This window comes from Lampetra planeri, unplaced genomic scaffold, assembly GCF_965212315.1.
Source record: "Lampetra planeri unplaced genomic scaffold, kcLamPlan1.2.h2 scaffold_406, whole genome shotgun sequence".
In the NCBI taxonomy this organism is placed as follows: Eukaryota; Metazoa; Chordata; class Hyperoartia; order Petromyzontiformes; family Petromyzontidae; genus Lampetra; species Lampetra planeri.
Genome location: NW_027615229.1, coordinates 15,046 through 36,691, shown reverse-complemented (window position 1 = coordinate 36,691; position 21,646 = coordinate 15,046). Strand labels below are relative to the sequence as shown.

At 55.1% G+C, this 21,646-nt stretch overlaps 1 protein-coding gene across 2 annotated transcripts; it reads left to right on the top strand.

Annotated features, from left to right (window-relative positions):
* Nucleotides 1-2,137: 2,137 nt before the first annotated feature.
* On the top strand, nt 2,138-15,445 carry LOC144741038 (uncharacterized). 2 transcript variants are annotated; one of them, XM_078623728.1, is made up of 4 exons: nt 2,138-2,520; nt 7,506-9,313; nt 13,605-13,656; nt 15,006-15,445. In XM_078623728.1, the coding sequence occupies exons 2-4, from the start codon at nt 7,569-7,571 to the stop codon at nt 15,372-15,374; spliced, it is 2,166 nt and encodes a 721-aa protein (XP_078479854.1). In that variant the 5' UTR covers nt 2,138-2,520; nt 7,506-7,568; the 3' UTR covers nt 15,375-15,445. The 2 variants fall into 2 exon arrangements, with proteins under 2 accessions (XP_078479854.1, XP_078479853.1); XM_078623727.1 differs by having other exon boundaries at nt 2,140-2,404.
* The last annotated feature ends 6,201 nt before the right edge of the window (nt 15,446-21,646 follow it).

Below are 21,646 nucleotides of genomic sequence, written 5' to 3'. Positions count from 1 at the left end.
GAGACCCATAGACTCACACAGAGACCCATAAACTCACACAGAGACACAGACTCACACAGAGACCCATAGACTCACACAGACCCATAGACTCACAAAGAGACCCATATACTCACACAGAGACCCATAGACTACACAGAGACCCCTAGACTCACACAGAGACCCATAGACTCACACAGAGACACAGACTCACACAGAGACACATAAGACTCACACAGACCCATATACTCACACAGAGACCCATATACTCACACAGAGACCCATAGTCTCACACAAAGACGCAGACTAATACAGAAATACATAGACTCACAAAGAACCCATAGACTCACACAGAGACCCATAGACTCACACAGAGAACCCATAGACTCACACAGACCCCCATAGACAAATACAGAGACCCATATACTCACACAGAGACCCATAGACTCACACAGAAATACAGACTCACACAGAGATCCACAGACTCACACAGAGACCCATAGACTCACACAGAGAACCCGTAGACTCACACAGACCCCCATAGACTAATACAGAGACCCATAGACTCACACAGAGACCCATAGACTCACACAGAGACCCATAGACTCACACAGAGACCCATAGACTCACACAGTGACCCATAGACTCACACAGAGACACAGACTCACACAGAGACCCATAGACTCACACAGAGACCCATAGACTCACACAGAGACCCATAGACTCACACAGAGACCCATAGACTACACAGAGACCCCTAGACTCACACAGAGACCCATAGACTCACACAGAGACACAGACTCACACAGAGACACATAAGACTCACACAGACCCATAGACTCACACAGAGACCCATAGACTCACACAGAGACCCATAGTCTCACACAGAGACACAGACTAATACAGAAATACATAGACTCACAAAGAACCCATAGACTTACACAGAGACCCATAGACTCACACAGAGAACCCATAGACTCACACAGACCCCCATAGACTCACACAGAGACCCATAGACTCACACAGAGACCCATAGACTCACACAGAGACCCATAGACTCACACAGAGACCCATAGACTCACACAGAGACACACAGACTCACACAGAGACCCATAGACTCACACAGAGACCCATAGACTCACACAGAGACCCATAGACTCACACAGAGACCCATAGACTCACACAGAGACACACAGACTCACACAGAGACCCATAGACTCACACAGAGACCCATAGACTCACACAGAGACCCATAGACTCACAAAAAGACACAGACTCACACAGAGACCCATAGACTCACACAGAAACCCATAGACTCACACAGAGACCCACAGACCCACACAGAGAACCATAGACTCACCACACACAGACCCATAGACTCACACACAGAGACTCGTAGACTTATCATATAGAGACCCATAGACTCACACAGAGACCCATAGACTCACACACAGAGACCCACACACACAGAGACCCATATACCCACTCACACAGAGACCCACAGACTCACCACACAGAGACCCACAGACTCACACAGAGACCCATAGACTCATCACACAGAGACCCACAGACTCATCACACAGAGACCCACAGACTCATCACACAGAGACCCACAGACTCACCACACACAGACCCACAGACTCACCACACAGACCCACAGACTCACCACACAGAGACCCACAGACTCACCACACAGAGACCCATAGACTCACGCCACAGATACCCAGAGACTCACCACACAGAGACCCACAGACTCACCACACACACACAGACCCATGACTAACCCACATCCACTTTAAAACTGTGTGACGTCATTTGCACCCTCCGGGATTCCTGTGAGGCGACGTCATCGCTCGAGGCACGCTCCACCCGCGATGCTATGACGTCATCCACCCCCCACTCCCTTTTGGAATTCCTCGAATTCTAAATCGGTTTTCTAATCTTTCGATTGCATAACGGAATCGATTGCCTCCTTTTAACACCGACATAGCCTTAATGGAATCGATTCCATCACGGTCGCCGATCGATTCAACGCCCCACCCACCGTCGAAGGCGAACGTAACCGCAGATCGGAATCGACTTTTTGGCGCGTAAGGGGCGTGGCGACGAATCGATTCCGGCGGATCGATCTACCGCCACCTCCCCCTCCAAAGCCGCCGCTGAGTGAAGCGGCGTCATCACGAGGCGACCGCATCACAACCCGCCACCACCGCCGCCCTCAGAAGCTTGTGCGCTGCCGCCATCTTAAAAAAGTCCGCCGCCTACTTTTTTTTAATCTTTAAAAAAAAAGAAACAGCGATTAAAGTCGCGGTAACTTAAAGATAACTTTCGATCAAAGTTACTCGCCGCGGGGTGGGGAGGGAGGCAACGTCGTCCCAACACTTGGAGACTCCGACGAACCATCGCCGGCTTCGCTCAAGGCGGTCGGGCAAGTACTACGGCCTGGGAACCCCTCGCCGCCCCTCGCCCCCTCCTCCCCGGCCGCGCGAGCCAGGCGACACCGTAGGCTTCGGCCTACCCCCCCTCGGTCTCTTGTAGCCCGAGGTAGGTTCGGTTGAGTTTAATCGTTGAGATGTTGAACGTTTTTAGGAGCTCGAGTGAGAGAGAAAGTAAAACGTGAGGAGAAGTTTACGGCTCTCACCACTTGGGAAGCGATTATGTCGATTGAACGGTGAAACGGGTTCCTTGTGTGGCAAAATGTCCTGAGTTTAGTGGGTTTAAGTGTCATGGGGTTAGTGTGTTTAAGTGTCGTGGGGTTAGTGGGTTTAAGTGTCGTGGGGTTAGTGGGTTTAAGTGTCGTGGGTTTAGTGAGTTTAAGTGTCGTGGGGTTAGTGAGTTTAAGTGTCGTGGGGTTAGTGGGTTTAAGTGTCTGGGGTTAGTGGGTTTAAGTGTCGTGGGTTTAGTGGGTTTAAGTGTCGTGGGGTTAGTGAGTTTAAGTGTCATGGGGTTAGTGGGTTTAAGTGTCGTGGGGTTAGTGGGTTTAAGTGTCGTGGGGTTAGTGGGTTTAAGTGTCATGGGGTTAGTGGGTTTAAGTGTCGTGGGTTTAGTGAGTTTAAGTGTCATGGGGTTAGTGGGTTTAACCGTCGTTCACTTGTTTGAGATGGGCAGAAGTTTACACTTAAACGGGCTGAATGGGTGCACTTTGCAGTGACCCTCATGGTTAACCGGTGCGTTAATTCGCCTGTTGACGGCACCTTGTTGAACTGCGTGGGCTGAGGCGCGTGGTAGAAGAGAGGGTGCCAGATGTTGACTACCTCTCCCGGTATGCAGGAGGTCGTGGGTTCGATTCCAGACCCTCACAATCCTGCTGCTGTATATTTGAAGTTTGCGTGTCTTTCATCATCGTCACGGTGGCTATGAGATGTTAACTCTCTCGCCTGGTATACAGGAGGTCGTGGGTTCAATGTCGATTCCTGACGATGCGTGTTTGTGCCAAGATGTTAACTACCTCGCCTGGTATGCAGGAGGGGGAGGGTTCAATCCCGAACCCTGACCATGCGTGTTTGTGCCGAGATGTTAACTCTCGCGCCTGGTATGCAGGAGAGCGTGGGTTCGATCCCGATCTCTGACGATGCGTGTATGTGCCAAGATGTTAACTACCTTGCCTGGTATGCAGGAGGGCGTGGGTTAAATCCTGAACCCTGACTATGTGTGTATGTGCCAAGATGTTAACTACCTCGCCTGGTATGCAGGAGGGCGTGGGTTCAATCCCGAACCCTGACTATGTGTGTATGTGCCGAGATGTGAACTACCTCGTCTGGTATGCAGGAGGTTGTGGGTTCGATCCCGAACTCTGACGATGCGTGAATGTGCCAAGATGTTAACTACCTCGCCTGATATGCAGGATGGTGTGGGTTCGATCCCTGACCCTGACTATGCGTGTATGTGCCAAGATGTTAACTACCTCGCCTGGTATGCAGGAGGGCGTGGGTTCAATCTTGAACCCTGACTATGTGTGTATGTGCCAAGATGTTAACTACCTCGCCGGGTATGCAGGAGGTCGTGGGTTCGATCCCGAACCCTGACCATGCGTGTATGTGGCGAGATGTTAACTACCTCGCCTGGTATGCAGGATGCCATGGGTTCAATTGCGGACCACGTCGCCTGCTGTATACTCAGAGTTTGCATGTCTCTCTCCCCGTGGTCGCGTGCATTTTCTCTCCGGGTCCTCCGGTTTTTCCCTCATTTATAATCAACGTCACGTGTAGAGCATTTGGCTACGGCTACAAATCTCCACTTGATGATGATGGTGATCTGCCGCCACTTGGTGGAGCTATCATTTGTGATAGCCAATTCGCTTCTGAAAAAGAGCTCCTGCACGGCAGGTCAGTGGGGCTTTCCGCCTGGTGTAAGATGAAAAGTGTTTCGTGATAGTTTAAGTTCATGGTGCGATGACAATGGCATAAGTGGCTTTTAGAAGAAAAAGCGAAAGTAAATACAGGTGACTCCTCTACTTAGAAACTTTCAGAGATTCGAACAAACCTGTCCCATATGTCCAGTTGCAGCAGCCTGGCGGTCGTGGCATCTACAGAACGTGAAGAACCAGTGGCATCTACATCTACAGAACGTGAAGAACCAGTGGCATCTACATCTGTAGAACGTGAAGAACCAGTGGCATCTACATCTGCAGAACGTGAAGAACCAGTGGCATCTACATCTGTAGAACGTGAAGAACCAGTGGCATCTACATCTACAGAACGTGAAGAACCAGTGGCATCTACATCTACAGAACGTGAAGAACCAGTGGCATCTACATCTGTAGAACGTGAATAACCAGTGGCATCTACATCTACAGAACGTGAAGAACCAGTGGCATCTACATCTACAGAACGTGAAGAACCAGTGGCATCTACATCTGTAGAACGTGAAGAACCAGTGGCATCTACATCTACAGAACGTGAAGAACCAGTGGCATCTACATCTACAGAACGTGAAGAACCAGTGGCATCTACATCTGTAGAACGTGAAGAACCAGTGGCATCTACATCTACAGAACGTGAAGAACCAGTGGCATCTACATCTGTAGAACGTGAAGAACCAGTGGCATCTACATCTGTAGAACGTGAAGAACCAGTGGCATCTACATCTGTAGAACGTGAAGAACCAGTGGCATCTACATCTACAGAACGTGAAGAACCAGTGGCATCTACATCTGTAGAATGTGAAGAACCAGTGGCATCTACATCTACAGAACGTGACGAACCAGTGGCATCTACATCTGCAGAACGTGAAGAACCAGTGGCATCTACATCTGTAGAACGTGAAGAACCAGTGGCATCTACATCTACAGAACGTGAAGAACCAGTGGCATCTACATCTGTAGAACGTGAAGAACCAGTGGCATCTACATCTGTAGAACGTGAAGAACCAGTGGCATCTACAGAACGTGAAGAACCAGTGGCATCTACATCTGTAGAACGTGAAGAACCAGTGGCATCTGCAGGAGATTATACAACTTTTACAGCCATTCCCCGTGTCAGTGTCGATGCCGTACAACACGTTTTGAATCGATTGCAGTCAAGTTGGACTTAGGAACACAGACATCTGGAACCTGACTCGTTCGTGAGTAGTCCCTGAAACAGGCGACGTTTCGGACAACAGCCCTTAGAAACCTATGGAGAGGAGTGCCAAAGACAAAGATCCCCCAGGTAGACTAAACAGACTTGTGGCAAGTCCTGTTAGTAGCGAGTAGTAGCAGCGTCGATGAAGGCTACCGGCACTGTGGCACACGAGGGGGTGGGTGGCCAGCACCACGCCCACCCGGCCGCCTTTGTCTCCCCAGTGCTAGCGATGTTCACTACTCACCGCACCGGGTACTCGTTTGAGGCGGAGTCGACCTAGGGGAGGTCCAAGGACCGGTAGAGATCATCGCTGTCACTGGCGGTGGTGGTGGCCGTGAGCGGGAGTCGAACTCGGGTCGCCGGGTTCGTAGCGCAGCGTGGCGATTATCTGAACCGGTGCCTGGGCCTCCCCTAGGTCGACTCGGCCTCAAACGAGTAACCTGGTGTGGCGCGTAGTAAACATCGCCACAGGGGAGACAAAGGTGGCCGGGCGTGGTGCTGGCCGCCCACCCCCTCGTGTGCCACAGTGCCGGTAGCCTTCACAGGTGCTGCTACTCGCTACCAAACAGCACTTGCCCCGACTGCCCGTGAAGGCTACACGGGGCATCTTTGTCTTTGTGTGTGCAGTTTTGGTGACTCATAACATCCCTTCCGGCAAGCAAGCCTGAGTCAAGACTCGAGGCTTTTGGGAATCAAACAGATGATTTTTGTGTGCTAATTCTTCTTGTTAACTTGAATTTTTACTCACTGTTCCGGTACGTGTAGAGTGATCGCGTGTATCTTTGTGAGTCTTCACTATCACACGTAGCTTTGTGAGTCTTCACTAACACACGTATCTTTAGTTAGTAATAATACCCATTGTTTAAATAATAGATAAACCTGATGTTGATGTCTCCGCCCTGCTTGTATCTCTCTCTGTGTGTGTGTCAGTGTCTCTCTCTGTGTGTGTGTCAGTGTCTCTCTGTGTGTGTGTCAGTGTCTCTCTCTGTGTGTGTCAGTGTCTCTCTCTGTGTGTGTCAGTGTCTCTCTCTGTGTGTGTCAGTGTCGTCACCACCATGGTGCATCAGCTGCTGGATGAAGGTCTCTGTGGTGACGACGATGATGACGTCTCTAGCTGGCGCGTGTATCTCTCTGTGTGTGTGTGTCAGTGTATCTCTCTCTGTGTGTGTGTCAGTGTCTCTCTCTGTGTGTGTCAGTGTCTCTCTGTGTGTGTGTCAGTGTCTCTCTCTGTGTGTGTCAGTGTCGTCACCACCATGGTGCATCAGCTGCTGGATGAAGGTCTCTGTGGTGACGACGATGATGACGTCTCTAGCTGGCGCGTGTATCTCTCTGTGTGTGTGTGTCAGTATATCTCTCTCTGTGTGTGTCAGTGTCTCTCTCTGTGTGTGTGTCAGTGTCTCTCTCTGTGTGTGTGTCAGTGTCTCTCTCTGTGTGTGTGTCAGTGTCGTCACCACCATGGTGTATCAGCTGCTGGATGAAGGTCTCTGTGGTGACGACGATGATGACGTCTCTAGCTGGCGCGTGTATCTCTCTCTGTGTGTGTGTCAGTGTCTCTCTCTGTGTGTGTGTCAGTGTCTCTCTCTGTGTGTGTGTCAGTGTCTCTCTGTGTGTGTGTGTCAGTGTCTCTCTCTGTGTGTATGTCAGTGTCGTCACCACCATGGTGTATCAGCTGCTGGATGAAGGTCTCTGTGGTGACGACGATGATGATGTCGCGTGTTCTCTAATCCACGTGCTACTCTGTCTCTCTCGGTGTTACCGGCGAGCGAGCCCCTGATTGGGGAAACTCGCTCCCTTTGTTGTGGCGATGCGTCAACCTTGACCACCTGTCCTCCCCCCCCCCCCCCGTCTGTGCGTCTGCCTGTCCGTCTGCCTGTCTGTCCGTCTGCCTGACCGTCTGCCTGTCCGTGTGTCCGTCTGCCCGTCTGCCCGTCTGCCTGTCCGTGTGCCCGTCCGTCTCCTCCCGTGCAGCCGATAGAAAATCTGGCCCCGACTTCACCGCAGCTCCCCTCTTCATCCTCCTTCTCCTCCTCGATGGATCCCGGAGAATCCAGAGAGGTCCCTCCTCCTCCTCACCACCACCACCACCCTCCGTCGCCGCCCTCCTCCTCCTCCTCGTCGTCGTCGTCGTCCGAGGCGGCGACCGCCCCGGCCGTGGCTCAGCTGCGCAAGAAGAGCGGCTTCCAGATCACCAGCGTGGTGGTGCCGCCCCTACGGCCCGCCTCGGCCGCCAGCGTCGCCGACGACTCGGAGGGGGGCGAGGACGCGGAGACGGAGGCCGTCACCGCCTCGTCGTCGTCGTCGTCCGTGGCGGGGGTCGCCGGGGTCGCCGGGGTCACGGGGGTCGAGGGGGAGGGGAGCGCCACGACCGAGGAGGAGGAGAGGAAGCTCGATGGAGAGTCACGGACGCCGGATCTTGGGCAGCTGCAGCAGCTGCTGCAATACAACAGCAGCAGTGAGTGCCAGCAGCAGCAGTTGCAGCATCAGCAGCAACAACAGCAGCAGCATCAACAAAATCAGCAGCAGCAGTTGCAGCATCAACAACATCAGCAGCATCAGCATCAACAAAATCAGCTGCCGCAGTACAACAGCAGCAGTGAGTACCAACGGCAGCAGGAACATCAGCAGCAGCTGCAGTTGCAGCAGCAGTTGCAGCAACAGCAGCAGCAGCAACACAGTCATCTGGATAACAACCACCACCACCATCAGCAGCAGCAGTGGACTGCGGAACCTTCCTTCGTACAACCACCGCAACTACCGCAACCACCGCAACTACCGCAACCACCGCAAGCACCGCAACCACCACAGCCATCGGCAGCGTTTACAAACGGTACCGCTGCTGCTGCGTCTGCTGCTCCGTCTGCTGCTGCTGCAACAACAACAACAACCGCCGACGTTGCTGCTGCCACTGCCGCCGCTGCTGCTGCTTCTGCCTCCGCTTCGGCCGCTGCTGCTGCTGCTGCTTCACTGGACTCGGCTCCTCGTTCGCCTGCTGCTGCTGCTGCTGCGGCCGCCGCCTGCTACACCACAGCGGCGTCGCCACGTCCCACGCCCACCACCACCGACGCCTCCTCGGCCACCGCCACCGCCGTGGAAGCGTGCGGCGGCGGCGACGACGGGCGCAGAAGTTCCATCGGTTGCGTGCAACTCGCGCCGCCCACAACACCGGCGGCACGGGGAGACGTCCGGCCGTGCGCGGAACTCTGCGACGGTTGCTTGCAACCGGCTGCCGCGGCGACGACGACGGTCGCCGCGACGACGGTCGCTGCGGCGACGGTCGCCACGGCGACGGCGCAGAACCCGTCGCGGTTCCGCGTGGTCAAGCTGGACTCGGAGCACATCGTGCCGTACCGGCGGGGACGCTGGACTTGCTCGGACTTTCACGAGAGGGATCCGTCCCTGTACCACCACCACCACCACTATCAGCACCACCACCACCACCTGCTGCACCATCAGAATCAGCAGCAGCAGCAGTTTCAACAGCTGCAGAACAGCCTTCATCTCCATCACCAGCAGCAGCAGCAGCATCACCACGGCACCGTGGCCAATCACATCAGCATCATCGACTGCGACGTCGCTGCCTTTCGCCGCCTGTCTCTGCCCACCGAGACGGAGATCTCGCTGGCGCAGGTGCAGCACCTGCAGCAGCTGCACCTGCAGCAGCAGCAGCAGCAGCATGAGCTGTTGCTGCAGCAGCAGCAGCTGCAGCAGCAGCAGCAGAGTGACGGACAGGTGGACGGGTTGATTCAGAGTCTGCCGTTGGACGGGGAAGATGAGAGGTGAGGGGTCAAGCGGTTGTTGTGTCTGTGTGTGTGTCTGTGTGTGAGTGTGTGTCTGTGTGTCTGTCTGTGTGTGAGTGTCTGTGTCTGAGTGTGTGTCTGTGTGTGTGTCTGTGTGTCTGTCTGTGTGAGTGTCTGTGTCTGGCCTGGCACAAGCGTCGTGGTGACGTCACCGCCACTTAGTGGCGAATGGCGGTTGTTGTTGTGTCTGTGTGTGTGTGGCTGTGTGTGTGAGTGTCTGTTTGTCTGTGTTTGTGTCTGTGTGTGTGTGTGTTTGTGTGAGTGTCTGTGTGCTACGAACCCGGTGACCCAAGTTCGATCCCGCTCACGGCCAATACCAGTGACGATTATCTAAACCCGGTTCTGGGCCTGCCCTAGGTCGACTCAGGCTCAAATGAGTACCTGGTGCGATGTCCAAATATCGCCGCGAGGGAGACAAAGGCGGCCGGGCGTGGGGCTGGCCACCCACCCCCTCATTGTGCCGTTCCTGCCTTTATAGGTGCTCGCTAACAGCACTTGCCCCAACAGTATGTTAAGGCTACATGGGGGATCTTTGTGTGTGAGAGTGCGTGTACATACGTGTGTGTGTGTCGTCTAAAGTGTGTGGCATTCCGCAGGATTGTAAGGATGCCCTGGTGGTCCCCCTCTTTAAGAAGGGGGACCGCACAGACTGTAACAACTACAGGGGCATCTCACTCCTCAGGTCCTGGCAAGGATGATTCAACATCGCCTTGCCAGGCACGCTGAGGAGAGGCTTGCGGAGCCCCAATGCGGTTTCAGGAAAGGGCGGTCCTGCACAGATGCCATATTTTATGTCCGTCTGCTACAGCAGAGGTGTAGGGAATTCCAACAAGACCTACATCTCTGCTTTATCGACCTGGTGAAGGCCTATGATACCATCAGTAGGCCTGGGCTCTGGGTTGTTCTTCGTGCTTTCGGAGTCCCTGACCCTCTGCTCACGATCATTAAGGACCTTCATGATGGTGAGCGGGCCCGGGTGAAACTACGTGGCCGGGAGTCGGAGCCATTCCATGTACACCTTGGGGTGCGACAGGGATGTCCTCTGGCTCCCACATTATTTAACATCATCTTTGATCACGTAGTCCGAGAAGCTTTCCATGACTGTACCGGAGGAATTTCCATCTGATACAGATGCGAATGGGAGGCTGATCGATGCCCGGGTGCGGTCAAGGGATGGCTCCCTATTGGTCAACCACGTTATGTATGCCGATGATCAGGTGATTGCCGCTCATTCAAAGGAGGAGTTGGAGGCGCTGCTGCTGAACCTGGAGCATGCCGCTAAGAGGTGGGGCCTTACCATCAGCCCCACCAAAACTAAGCACCTGCCTGGGTATTTTGTACCATCGGACACTCCACCCCCACAGCTCCAAATCAGTGATGGGGCAGTTGTGGAGAGAGTTTCCCATACCTGGGCAGTGTGCTTATGACCAGCTCCAGTTTGACCGCAGAGGTCTCACTCCGAATCAGTCGAGCGGCATTATCTTTTCATCGGCTGCGTAACGCTGTGTGGAAGCTACCTGGTCTGTCGCTTCACACTAAATGCACCTAGCCTGGCACAGCAGCAGTCAACCTGTGGCACCTGCAGGGTCTGTCCCGTGACAACCTCCTCGTGCACCTAGCCTGGCACAGCAGCAGTCAACTCGTAACACCTGCAGGGTCTGTCCCATGACCACCTCCTCGTGCACCTAGCCTGGCACAGCAGCAGTCAACCCACGGCACCTGGGTCTGTCCCGTGACCTCGGAGTGCACCTAGCCTGGCGCGAGCGTTGCCGTTGTTGTGCGGTGCCGGAGTGGTGGTGCAGCGGTTAGCCCCACGCTGCGCTACGAACCCGGCTATGACCCGAGTTCGATTCCCGCTCACGGCCACCAACACCACCAGTGACGATTATCTGAACGGGTCCTGGGCCTCTCCTAGGTCGACTCAGCCTCAAATGAGTACCTGGTGCGGTGTGTAGTGAACATCGCCACTGGGGAGACAAAGGCGGCCGGGCGTGGTGCTGGCCACCCACCCCCTCGTGTGCCACAGTGCCGGTAGCTGCTGCTACCGCTACTAACAGCACTTGCCCCTACAGTCTGTTAAGGCTACACGGGGGATCTTTGTATTTGTGTACGTATATATAGCGGTATGGATGTGTGTACTGTGTGTGTGTGTAGGGTATGAATGTGTGTGTGTAGGGTGTGTGTGTGTGTAGGGTGTGTGTGTGTGTAGGGTGTGAATGTGTGTATGTGTGTAGGGTGTGTGTATGTAGGGTGTGTGTGTGTATGTGTGTGTAGGGTGTGAATGTGTGTATGTGTGTGTAGGGTGTGTGTGTGTAGGGTGTGTGTGTGTGTGTAGGGTGTGTGTGTGTGTGTGTAGGGTGTGTGTGTATGTGTGTAGGGTGTGTGTGTAGGGTGTGTGTGTGTGTATGTATCTATAACTATAAAAGGGAAATTCGTGAATATGTGTGTCTGTTCAAAATGTTTAGCGTACTTCCCGACATGCAACAAACTTGACATTTGCCATGTGGGTATTTTCCAGACTCTGTACACCATGCAAGCATTATTAAAATAGACCTTTTTTTTCGTAATCTTTGCACGGGAAGTTAGCTGTGACGTCACATCTGTCACGTGACCCGCGCACACGCGGCGGTTAGCGCTACGCTGACCTACGAACCCGGCGACCCGAGTTCGATTCCCGCTCACGGCCAACACCGGTGACGATTATTTGAACCGCTCCTGGGCCTCCCCTAGGTCGACTCAGCCTCAAATGAGTAACTGGGGCAGTGTGTAAACATCGCCACTGGGGAGACAAAGGCGGCCGGGCGTGGTGCTGGCCACCCCACCCCCTCGTGTGCCACAGTGCCGGTAGCCTTCATAGGTGCTACTCGCTAGCAGCACTTGCCCCTACAGTCTGTTCAGGCTACACGGGGGATCAATGTTTTTTATAGGGTATATATGTGTGTGTGTATAGGGTATGTGTGTGTGTGTATAGGGTATGTATATGTGTGTGTATGTGTATCTGTGTGTCTGTGTATGTGTGTATGTGTGTATAGGGTGTGTATGTGTGTGTATGTGTGTGTATATATATATGTGTGTGTATATGGTATGTATATGTGTGTCTGTGTGTGTGTATATAGGGTATGTAGTGTATATATATAGGGTATGTATATGTGTATGTATATATATGTGTGTGTATAGGGTGTATGTGTATCTGTGTGTGTGTATAGGGTGTGTATGTGTGTGTGTATAGGGTGTATGTGTGTGTGTATAGGGTATGTATATGTGTGTCTGTATGTGTGTGTATAGGGTATGTATATATGTATATGTGTCTGTGTGTGTGTGTATATGTGTATAGGGTGTGTATGTGTGTGTATGTGTATCTGTGTGTCTGTGTGTGTGTATGTGTGTATAGGGTGTGTATGTGTGTGTGTATAGGGTGTGTATGTGTGTGTATGTGTGTGTGTCTGTGTGTGTATGTGTGTGTGTCTGTGTGTGTGTATGTGTGTAAGGGATCACTGATTGGCCACGGAAAGGGGCGGTTGTTGCTATTCCTACCACAGCCACACCCCCAGCCTCCTGCAGCCACCGAGCCTGAAGTCATGGGTTCAAGCCCTGGGTCTGGGTCTCTGTGCCAAAGCCACTGAGCTTGAAGTCCTGGGTTCAAGCCCTGGGTCTGGGTCTCTGTGTCCAGGTCACTGAGTCTGAAGTCCTGGGTTCAAGCCCTGGGTCTGGGTCTCTGTGCCCAAGACACTGAGCTTGACATCCTGGGTTCAAGCCCTGGGTCTGGGTCTCTGTGTTCAAGCCACTGAGCTTGAAGTCCTGGGTTCAAGCCCTGGGTCTGGGTCTCTGTGCCCAAGTCACTGAGTTTGAAATCCTGGGTTCAAGCCCTGGGTCTGGGTCTCTGTGCCCAAGTCACTGAGTTTGAAATCCTGGGTTCAAGCCCTGGGTCTGGGTCTCTGTGTGCAAGTCACTGAGCTTGAAGTCCTGGGTTCGAGCCCTGGGTCTGGGTCTCTGTGTTCAAGTCACTGAGCTTGAAGCCCTGGGTTCAAGCCCTGGGTCTGGGTCTCTGTGCCCAAGACACTGAGCTTGACGTCCTGGGTTCAAGCCCTGGGTCTGGGTCTCTGTGTGTCTCAGGGGGTTCACGATGGCCGTGTCCAAGTCACTGAGGCCTAGGTTCGAGCCCCCGTGTAGCCTGCAAGAGACTGTCTACCAGGCGAGGTAGTTAACATCTCGGAGGCACCGTGGTTGAGAGGGGGTGGGTGGCTGTCTCTGTGTGTGGTGTGCCGTGCAGTGCCTCTGGAGCCAGCGTGGTGGCCATCGACAACAAGATTGAGCAGGCGATGGTGAGGAGCGGTCACGGCACCGGCACCACCACGGCAGCCACGGCACCACCACGGCACCACCAGCACCACCACCACCACGGCAGCCACGGCACCACGACTCCGGAAGCAACGCACCGGCCACACCAAACCACCGCAACACGAGCTGCACCAACCACACCAACCACACTAGCAACGCTCACCACGCTCACCATGCTCACCGCAATACCCACACTCAACCACAATACCCACACTCACCACGCTCACCACGCTCACCATGCTCACCATGCTCACCACGCTCACCACGCTCACCACACTCACCTGACCACACTAAATGCACCAACCACACTAACCAGTCTGAGCAATGCAAGTCTATGGGCAATGTTAGTTTATGGTGCAGTGCTGAGTCTATGGGCAGTGTTGAGTCTATGGGCAGTATTGAGTCTATGGGCAATGTTAGTCTATGGGCAGTGTTGAGTCTATGGGCAGTGTTGAGTCTATGGGCAGTATTGAGTCTATGGGCAGTATTGAGTCTATGGGCAGTGTTGAGTCTATGGGCAGTGTTGAGTCTATGGGCAGTATTGAGTCTATGGGCAGTGTTGAGTCTATGGGCAGTGTTGAGTCTATGGGCAGTGTTGAGTCTATGGGCAGTGTTGAGTCTATGGGCAGTGTTGAGTCTATGGGCAGAGTTGAGTCTATGGGGCAGTGTTGAGTCTATGGGGCAGTGTTGAGTCTATGGGGCAGTGTTGAGTCTATGGGCAGTGTTGAGTCTATGGGGCAGTGTTGAGTCTATGGGCAGTGTTGAGTCTATGGGGCAGTGTTGAGTCTATGGGCAGCGTTGAGTCTATGGGCAGTGTTGAGTCTATGGGGCAGTGTTGAGTCTATGGGCAGTGTTGAGTCTATGGGGCAGTGTTGAGTCTATGGGGCAGTGTTGAGTCTATGGGCAGTGTTAGTCTATGGGTAGTGTTAGTCTATGGGCAGTGTTAGTCTATGGGCAGTGTTAGTCTATGGGCAATGCAAGTCTATGGGCAATGCTAGTCTATGGGCAATGTTAGTCTATGGGCAGTGTTAGTCTATGGGCAGTGTTGAGTCTATGGGCAATGTTAGTCTATGGGCAGTGTTAGTTTATGGGTAATGCAACTCCATGGGCAGAGTTAGTCTATGGGCAATGTGAGTCTATGGGCAATGTGAGTCTATGGGCAATGTAATTCCATGGGCAGTGTGAGTCTATGGGCAGTGTTAGTCTGCGGGCAATGCAACTGAATGGGCAATGCGAGTCTGTGGGCAATGCAGGTAAGGTCCTTACCTGGTCTTGCTTACAAACCTCTCTGCTCCCCCACACCCCCCCCCGCCCCGCCCCCCCCCGTGTGCAGGACCTGGTGAAGTCGCACCTGATGTTCGCGGTGCGTGAGGAGGTGGAGGTGCTACAGGAGCAGATCAAGGAGCTGCTGGAGAAGAACGTGCAGCTGGAGACTGAGAACCGTCTCCTGCGCAGCCTCGCCTCCCACGAACAGCTGCTGCAGGTCACCGCCTCCGCCACGCCTACGCAACCGCTGCAACTCGCGCAACCGTCGCAACCGACGCAACCGATGCAACCGCCGCAATCGTCGCAGCCGGCTCAACCGATGCAACCGGCGCAACTGATGCAACCGCCGCAACCGACGCAACCGCCGCAACCGGCGCAACCGATGCAACCCGCGCAACCGGCGGCATCGCCAGCAATCGGTTGGCAGGTTTCGTAAGGAGGACGATCTGAGCCGTCGGTCGGTTGGGTGGGGAGGGGGGGGGGTGGGAAACAAGACCCACAGAAAAATCTGAGACTTGTCGACACGTGAATTGTCGTCGTCGTCGTCGTCTGAAGGAGGAGGAGGAGGAGGAAGAATGAATAAGAAGATAATTATTATATATTTTTGTTGCAACGCGTCGTTTGATACCGGTTTAAGAGGCATATTTAAATCGCTTTCTCCGGTTCACTTCTCTGCCCGTCTTCTAATCGGCCGTCGGTGAGTTTGGAGTTTGAATTTGTTGTCGATGTTTTTGTGAGAAGGAGGATCCGCGCGCGGCGGTTGTTGTGGAGGGGTCGTCGGTGTGACCGTGCCTTCTGGTGCGGACGTGTGCCGCTTAAAGTGTTTCCTGGACGTGTCTGACGGGCGCTGTTAACCCGGAGATCTCCGTGTGTCTCTGACGACACGGCCATTGTGAGTCTCTCTGTGAGAGAGAGACACCCAGACCCAGTGTCTCTGTGTCTCTGACACGGCCATTGTGAGAGAGAGACACCCAGACCCAGTGTCTCTGTGTCTCTGACACGGCCATTGTGAGAGAGAGACACCCAGACCCAGTGTCTCTGTGTCTCTGACACGGCCATCGTGAACCTCCCCTGTGAGAGAGAGACACCCAGACCCAGTGTCTCTGTGTTTCTGACACGGCCATCGTGAACCTCCCCTGTGAGAGAGAGACACCCAGACCCAGTGTCTCTGACACGGCCATTGTGAGTCTCCCCTGTGAGAGAGAGAGACACCCAGACCCAGTGTCTCTGTGTCTCTGACACGGCCATCGTGAACCTCCCCTGTGAGAGAGAGAGGGACACCCAGACCCAGTGTCTCAGTGTCTCTGACACGGCCATTGTGAGAGAGAGACACCCAGACCCAGTGTCTCAGTGTCTCTGACACGGCCATTGTGAGAGAGGGACACCCAGACCCAGTGTCTCAGTGTCTCTGACACGGCCATTGTGAACCCCTCCTGTGAGAGAGAGAGACACCCAGTGTCTCAGTGTCTCTGACACGGCCATCGTGAACCTCCCCTGTGAGAGAGAGAGGGACACCCAGACCCAGTGTCTCAGTGTCTCTGACACGGCCATTGTGAACCCCTCCTGTGAGAGAGAGAGACACCCAGTGTCTCAGTGTCTCTGACACGGCCATCGTGAACCTCCCCTGTGAGAGAGAGAGAGACACCCAGACCCAGTGTCTCAGTGTCTCTGACACGGCCATCGTGAGTCTCCCCTGTGAGAGAGAGAGACACCCAGACCCAGTGTCTCAGTGTCTCTGACACGGCCATTGTGAGTCTCCCCTGTGAGAGAAAGAGACACCCAGACCCAGTGTCTCAGTGTCTCTGACACGGCCATCGTGAACCTCCCCTGTGAGAGAGAGAGAGACACCCAGACCCAGTGTCTCAGTGTCTCTGACACGGCCATTGTGAGTCTCCCCTGTGAGAGAGAGAGACACCCAGACCCAGTGTCTCAGTGTCTCTGACACGGCCATTGTGAACCTCCCCTGTGAGAGAGAGAGAGACACCCAGACCCAGTGTCTCAGTGTCTCTGACACGGCCATTGTGAACCTCCCCTGTGAGAGAGAGAGGGACACCCAGACCCAGTGTCTCAGTGTCTCTGACACGGCCATTGTGAACCTCCCCTGTGAGAGAGAGAGAGACACCCAGACCCAGTGTCTCAGTGTCTCTGACACGGCCATTGTGAGTCTCTCTGTGAGAGAGAGAGACACCCAGACCCAGTGTCTCTGACACGGCCATTGTGAGTCTACCCTGTGAGAGAGAGAGACACCCAGACCCAGTGTCTCAGTGTCTCTGACACGGCCATTGTGAGAGAGAGACACCCAGACCCAGTGTCTCAGTGTCTCTGACACGGCCATCGTGAACCCCTCCTGTGAGAGAGAGAGAGGGACACCCAGACCCAGTGTCTCAGTGTCTCTGACACGGCCATTGTGAGTCTACCCTGTGAGAGAGAGAGAGAGACACCCAGACCCAGTGTCTCAGTGTCTCTGACACGGCCATTGTGAACCTCCCCTGTGAGAGAGAGAGAGAGACACCCAGACCCAGTGTCTCTGTGTCTCTGACACGGCCATTGTGAACCTCCCCTGTGAGAGAGAGAGACACCCAGTGTCTCAGTGTCTCTGACACGGCCATTGTGAACCCCTCCTGTGAGAGAGAGAGACACCCAGTGTCTCTGTGTCTCTGACACGGCCATCGTGAGTCTCTCTGTGAGAGAGAGAGAGACACCCAGACCCAGTGTCTCAGTGTCTCTGACACGGCCATCGTGAACCTCCCCTGTGAGAGAGAGAGACACCCAGTGTCTCTGTGTCTCTGACACGGCCATCGTGAACCTCCCCTGTGTGAGAGAGGGACACCCAGACCCAGTGTCTCTGTGTCTCTGACACGGCCATTGTGAACCCCTCCTGTGAGAGAGAGACACCCAGACCCAGTGTCTCTGTGTCTCTGACACGGCCATTGTGAACCTCCCCTGTGAGAGAGAGAGACACCCAGTGTCTCTGTGTCTCTGACACGGCCATAGTGAGTCTCTCTGTGAGAGAGAGAGAGAGACACCCAGTGTCTCGGTGTCTCTGACACGGCCATTGTGAACCTCCCCTGTGAGAGAGAGAGAGAGACACCCAGACCCAGTGTCTCAGTGTCTCTGACACGGCCATCGTGAACCCCTCAGAGAGAAAGGCAGAGACACCTGTAACAGCAATGTCTTTGTACACACGCGCACAAGAACAACAGCACAACACCCCATTCCGTCTGTTTTAATTTCAAACTCATTTACTCTCCGCGTATGAATTGAACCGCCGCCGCCGCCATCGTTATAAGAAGTATTTTATAAGTTGTTGTGTTTTGTCGTAAGGGTTGTGAGCAGGTTGTGTTTTTTTGTACATTTTTGTTTACTTTAAACTGACAAATTTTATAATGCGGCAGCAGCAGCAGCATTGCAAATAGGGCCAAACCACTGTCACTCAAACGCTCACCCGCTCACCATGTGAGCCAATCACCGCCACCACCACTCACCAAGCGAGCCAATCATCACCACCGCTCACCACGCGACCCATTCACCACCACCACTCACCACGCGACCCATTCACCACCACCACTCACCACGCGACCCATTCACCACCACCACTCACCACGCGACCCATTCACCACCACCGCTCACCATGCGACCCATTCACCACCACCACTCACCACGCGACCCATTCACCACCACCACTCACCACGCGACCCATTCACCACCACCGCTCACCACGCGACCCATTCACCACCACCACTCACCACGCGAGCCAATCACCACCACCACTCACCACGCGAGCCAATCACCACCACCACTCACCATACGAACCAATCACCACCACCACTCACCACGCGACCCATTCACCACCACCACTCACCACGCGAGCCAATCACCACCACCACTCACCACGCGAGCCAATCACCACCACCACTCACCACGCGAGCCAATCACCACCACCACTCACCAAGCGAACCAATCACCACCACCACTCACCACGCGAGCCAATCACCACCACCACTCACCACGCGACCCATTCACCACCACCACTCACCACGCGAGCCAATCACCACCACCACTCACCACGCGACCCATTCACCACCACCACTCACCACGCGAGCCAATCACCACCACCACTCACCACGCGAGCCAATCACCACCACCACTCACCAAGCGAACCAATCACCACCACCACTCACCACGCGAGCCAATCACCACCACCACTCACCACGCGACCCATTCACCACCACCACTCACCACGCGAGCCAATCACCACCACCACTCACCACGCGACCCATTCACCACCACCACTCACCACGCGACCCATTCACCACCACCACTCACCACGCGAACCATTCACCACCACCACTCACCACGCGAGCCAATCACCACCACCACTCACCACGCGACCCATTCACCACCACCACTCACCACGCGACCCATTCACCACCACCACTCACCACGCGACCCATTCACCACCACCACTCACCACGCGACCCATTCACCACCACCACTCACCACGCGACCCATTCACCACCACCACTCACCACGCGACCCATTCACCACCACCACTCACCACGCGACCCATTCACCACCACCACTCACCACGCGACCCATTCACCACCACCACTCACCACGCGACCCATTCACCACCACCACTCACCAAGCGACCCATTCACCACTCACCACTCACCAAGCGAACCAATCACCACCACCACTCACCACGCGACCCATTCACCACCACCACTCACCAAGCGAACCAATCACCACCACTCACCACGCGACCCATTCACCACCACCACTCACCAAGCGACCCATTCACCACTCACCACTCACCAAGCGAACCAATCACCACCACCACTCACCACGCGACCCATTCACCACCACCACTCACCAAGCGAACCAATCACCACCACCGCTCACCACGCGACCCATTCACCACCACCGCTCACCACTCACCACGCGACCCATTCACCACCACCACTCACCACTCACCACGCGACCCATTCACCACCACCACTCACCAAGCGAACCAATCACCACCACCGCTCACCACGCGACCCATTCACCACCACCACTCACCACTCACCACGCGACCCATTCACCACCACCACTCACCAAGCGAACCAATCACCACCACCGCTCACCACGCGACCCATTCACCACCACCGCTCACCACTCACCACGCGACCCATTCACCACCACCACTCACCACTCACCACGCGACCCATTCACCACCACCACTCACCAAGCGAACCAATCACCACCACCGCTCACCACGCGACCCATTCACCACCACCGCTCACCACTCACCACGCGACCCATTCACCACCACCGCTCACCAAGCGAACCAATCACCACCACCGCTCACCACGCGACCCATTCACCACCACCGCTCACCACGCGACCCATTCACCACCACCACTCACCACGCGACCCATTCACCACCACCGCTCACCACGCGACCCATTCACCACCACCACTCACCACGCGACCCAATCACCACCACCACTCACCACGCGACCCATTCACCACCACCACTCACCACGCGACCCATTCACCACCACCGCTCACCACGCGACCCATTCACCACCACCGCTCACCACGCGACCCATTCACCACCACCACTCACCACGCGACCCATTCACCACCACCACCGCTCACCCATTCACCACCACCACTCACCACGCGACCCAATCACCACCACCACTCACCACGCGACCCATTCACCACCACCGCTCACCACGCGACCCATTCACCACCACCACTCACCACGCGACCCAATCACCACCACCACTCACCACGCGACCCATTCACCACCACCACTCACCACGCGACCCATTCACCACCACCGCTCACCACGCGACCCAATCACCACCACCACTCACCACGCGACCCATTCACCACCACCACTCACCACGCGACCCATTCACCACCACCACTCACCACGCGACCCAATCACCACCACCACTCACCACGCGACCCATTCACCACCACCGCTCACCACGCGACCCATTCACCACCACCGCTCACCACGCGACCCATTCACCACCACCACTCACCACGCGACCCAATCACCACCACCACTCACCACGCGACCCATTCACCACCACCGCTCACCACGCGACCCATTCACCACCACCACTCACCACGCGACCCATTCACCACCACCGCTCACCACGCGACCCATTCACCACCACCACTCACCACGCGACCCATTCACCACCACCGCTCACCACGCGACCCATTCACCACCACCACTCACCACGCGACCCATTCACCACCACCACTCACCAAGCGAACCAATCACCACTCACCACTCACCAAGCGAACCAATCACCACCACCACTCACCACGCGACCCATTCACCACCACCACTCACCAAGCGAACCAATCACCACCACCACTCACCACGCGACCCATTCACCACCACCACTCACCACGCGACCCATTCACCACCACCACTCACCAAGCGAACCAATCACCACCACCACTCACCACGCGACCCATTCACCACCACCACTCACCAAGCGAACCAATCACCACCACCACTCACCACGCGACCCATTCACCACCACCACTCACCAAGCGACCCATTCACCACCACCACTCACCAAGCGACCCATTCACCAAGCGAACCAATCACCACCACCACTCACCACGCGACCCATTCACCACCACCACTCACCACGCGACCCATTCACCACCACCACTCACCAAGCGACC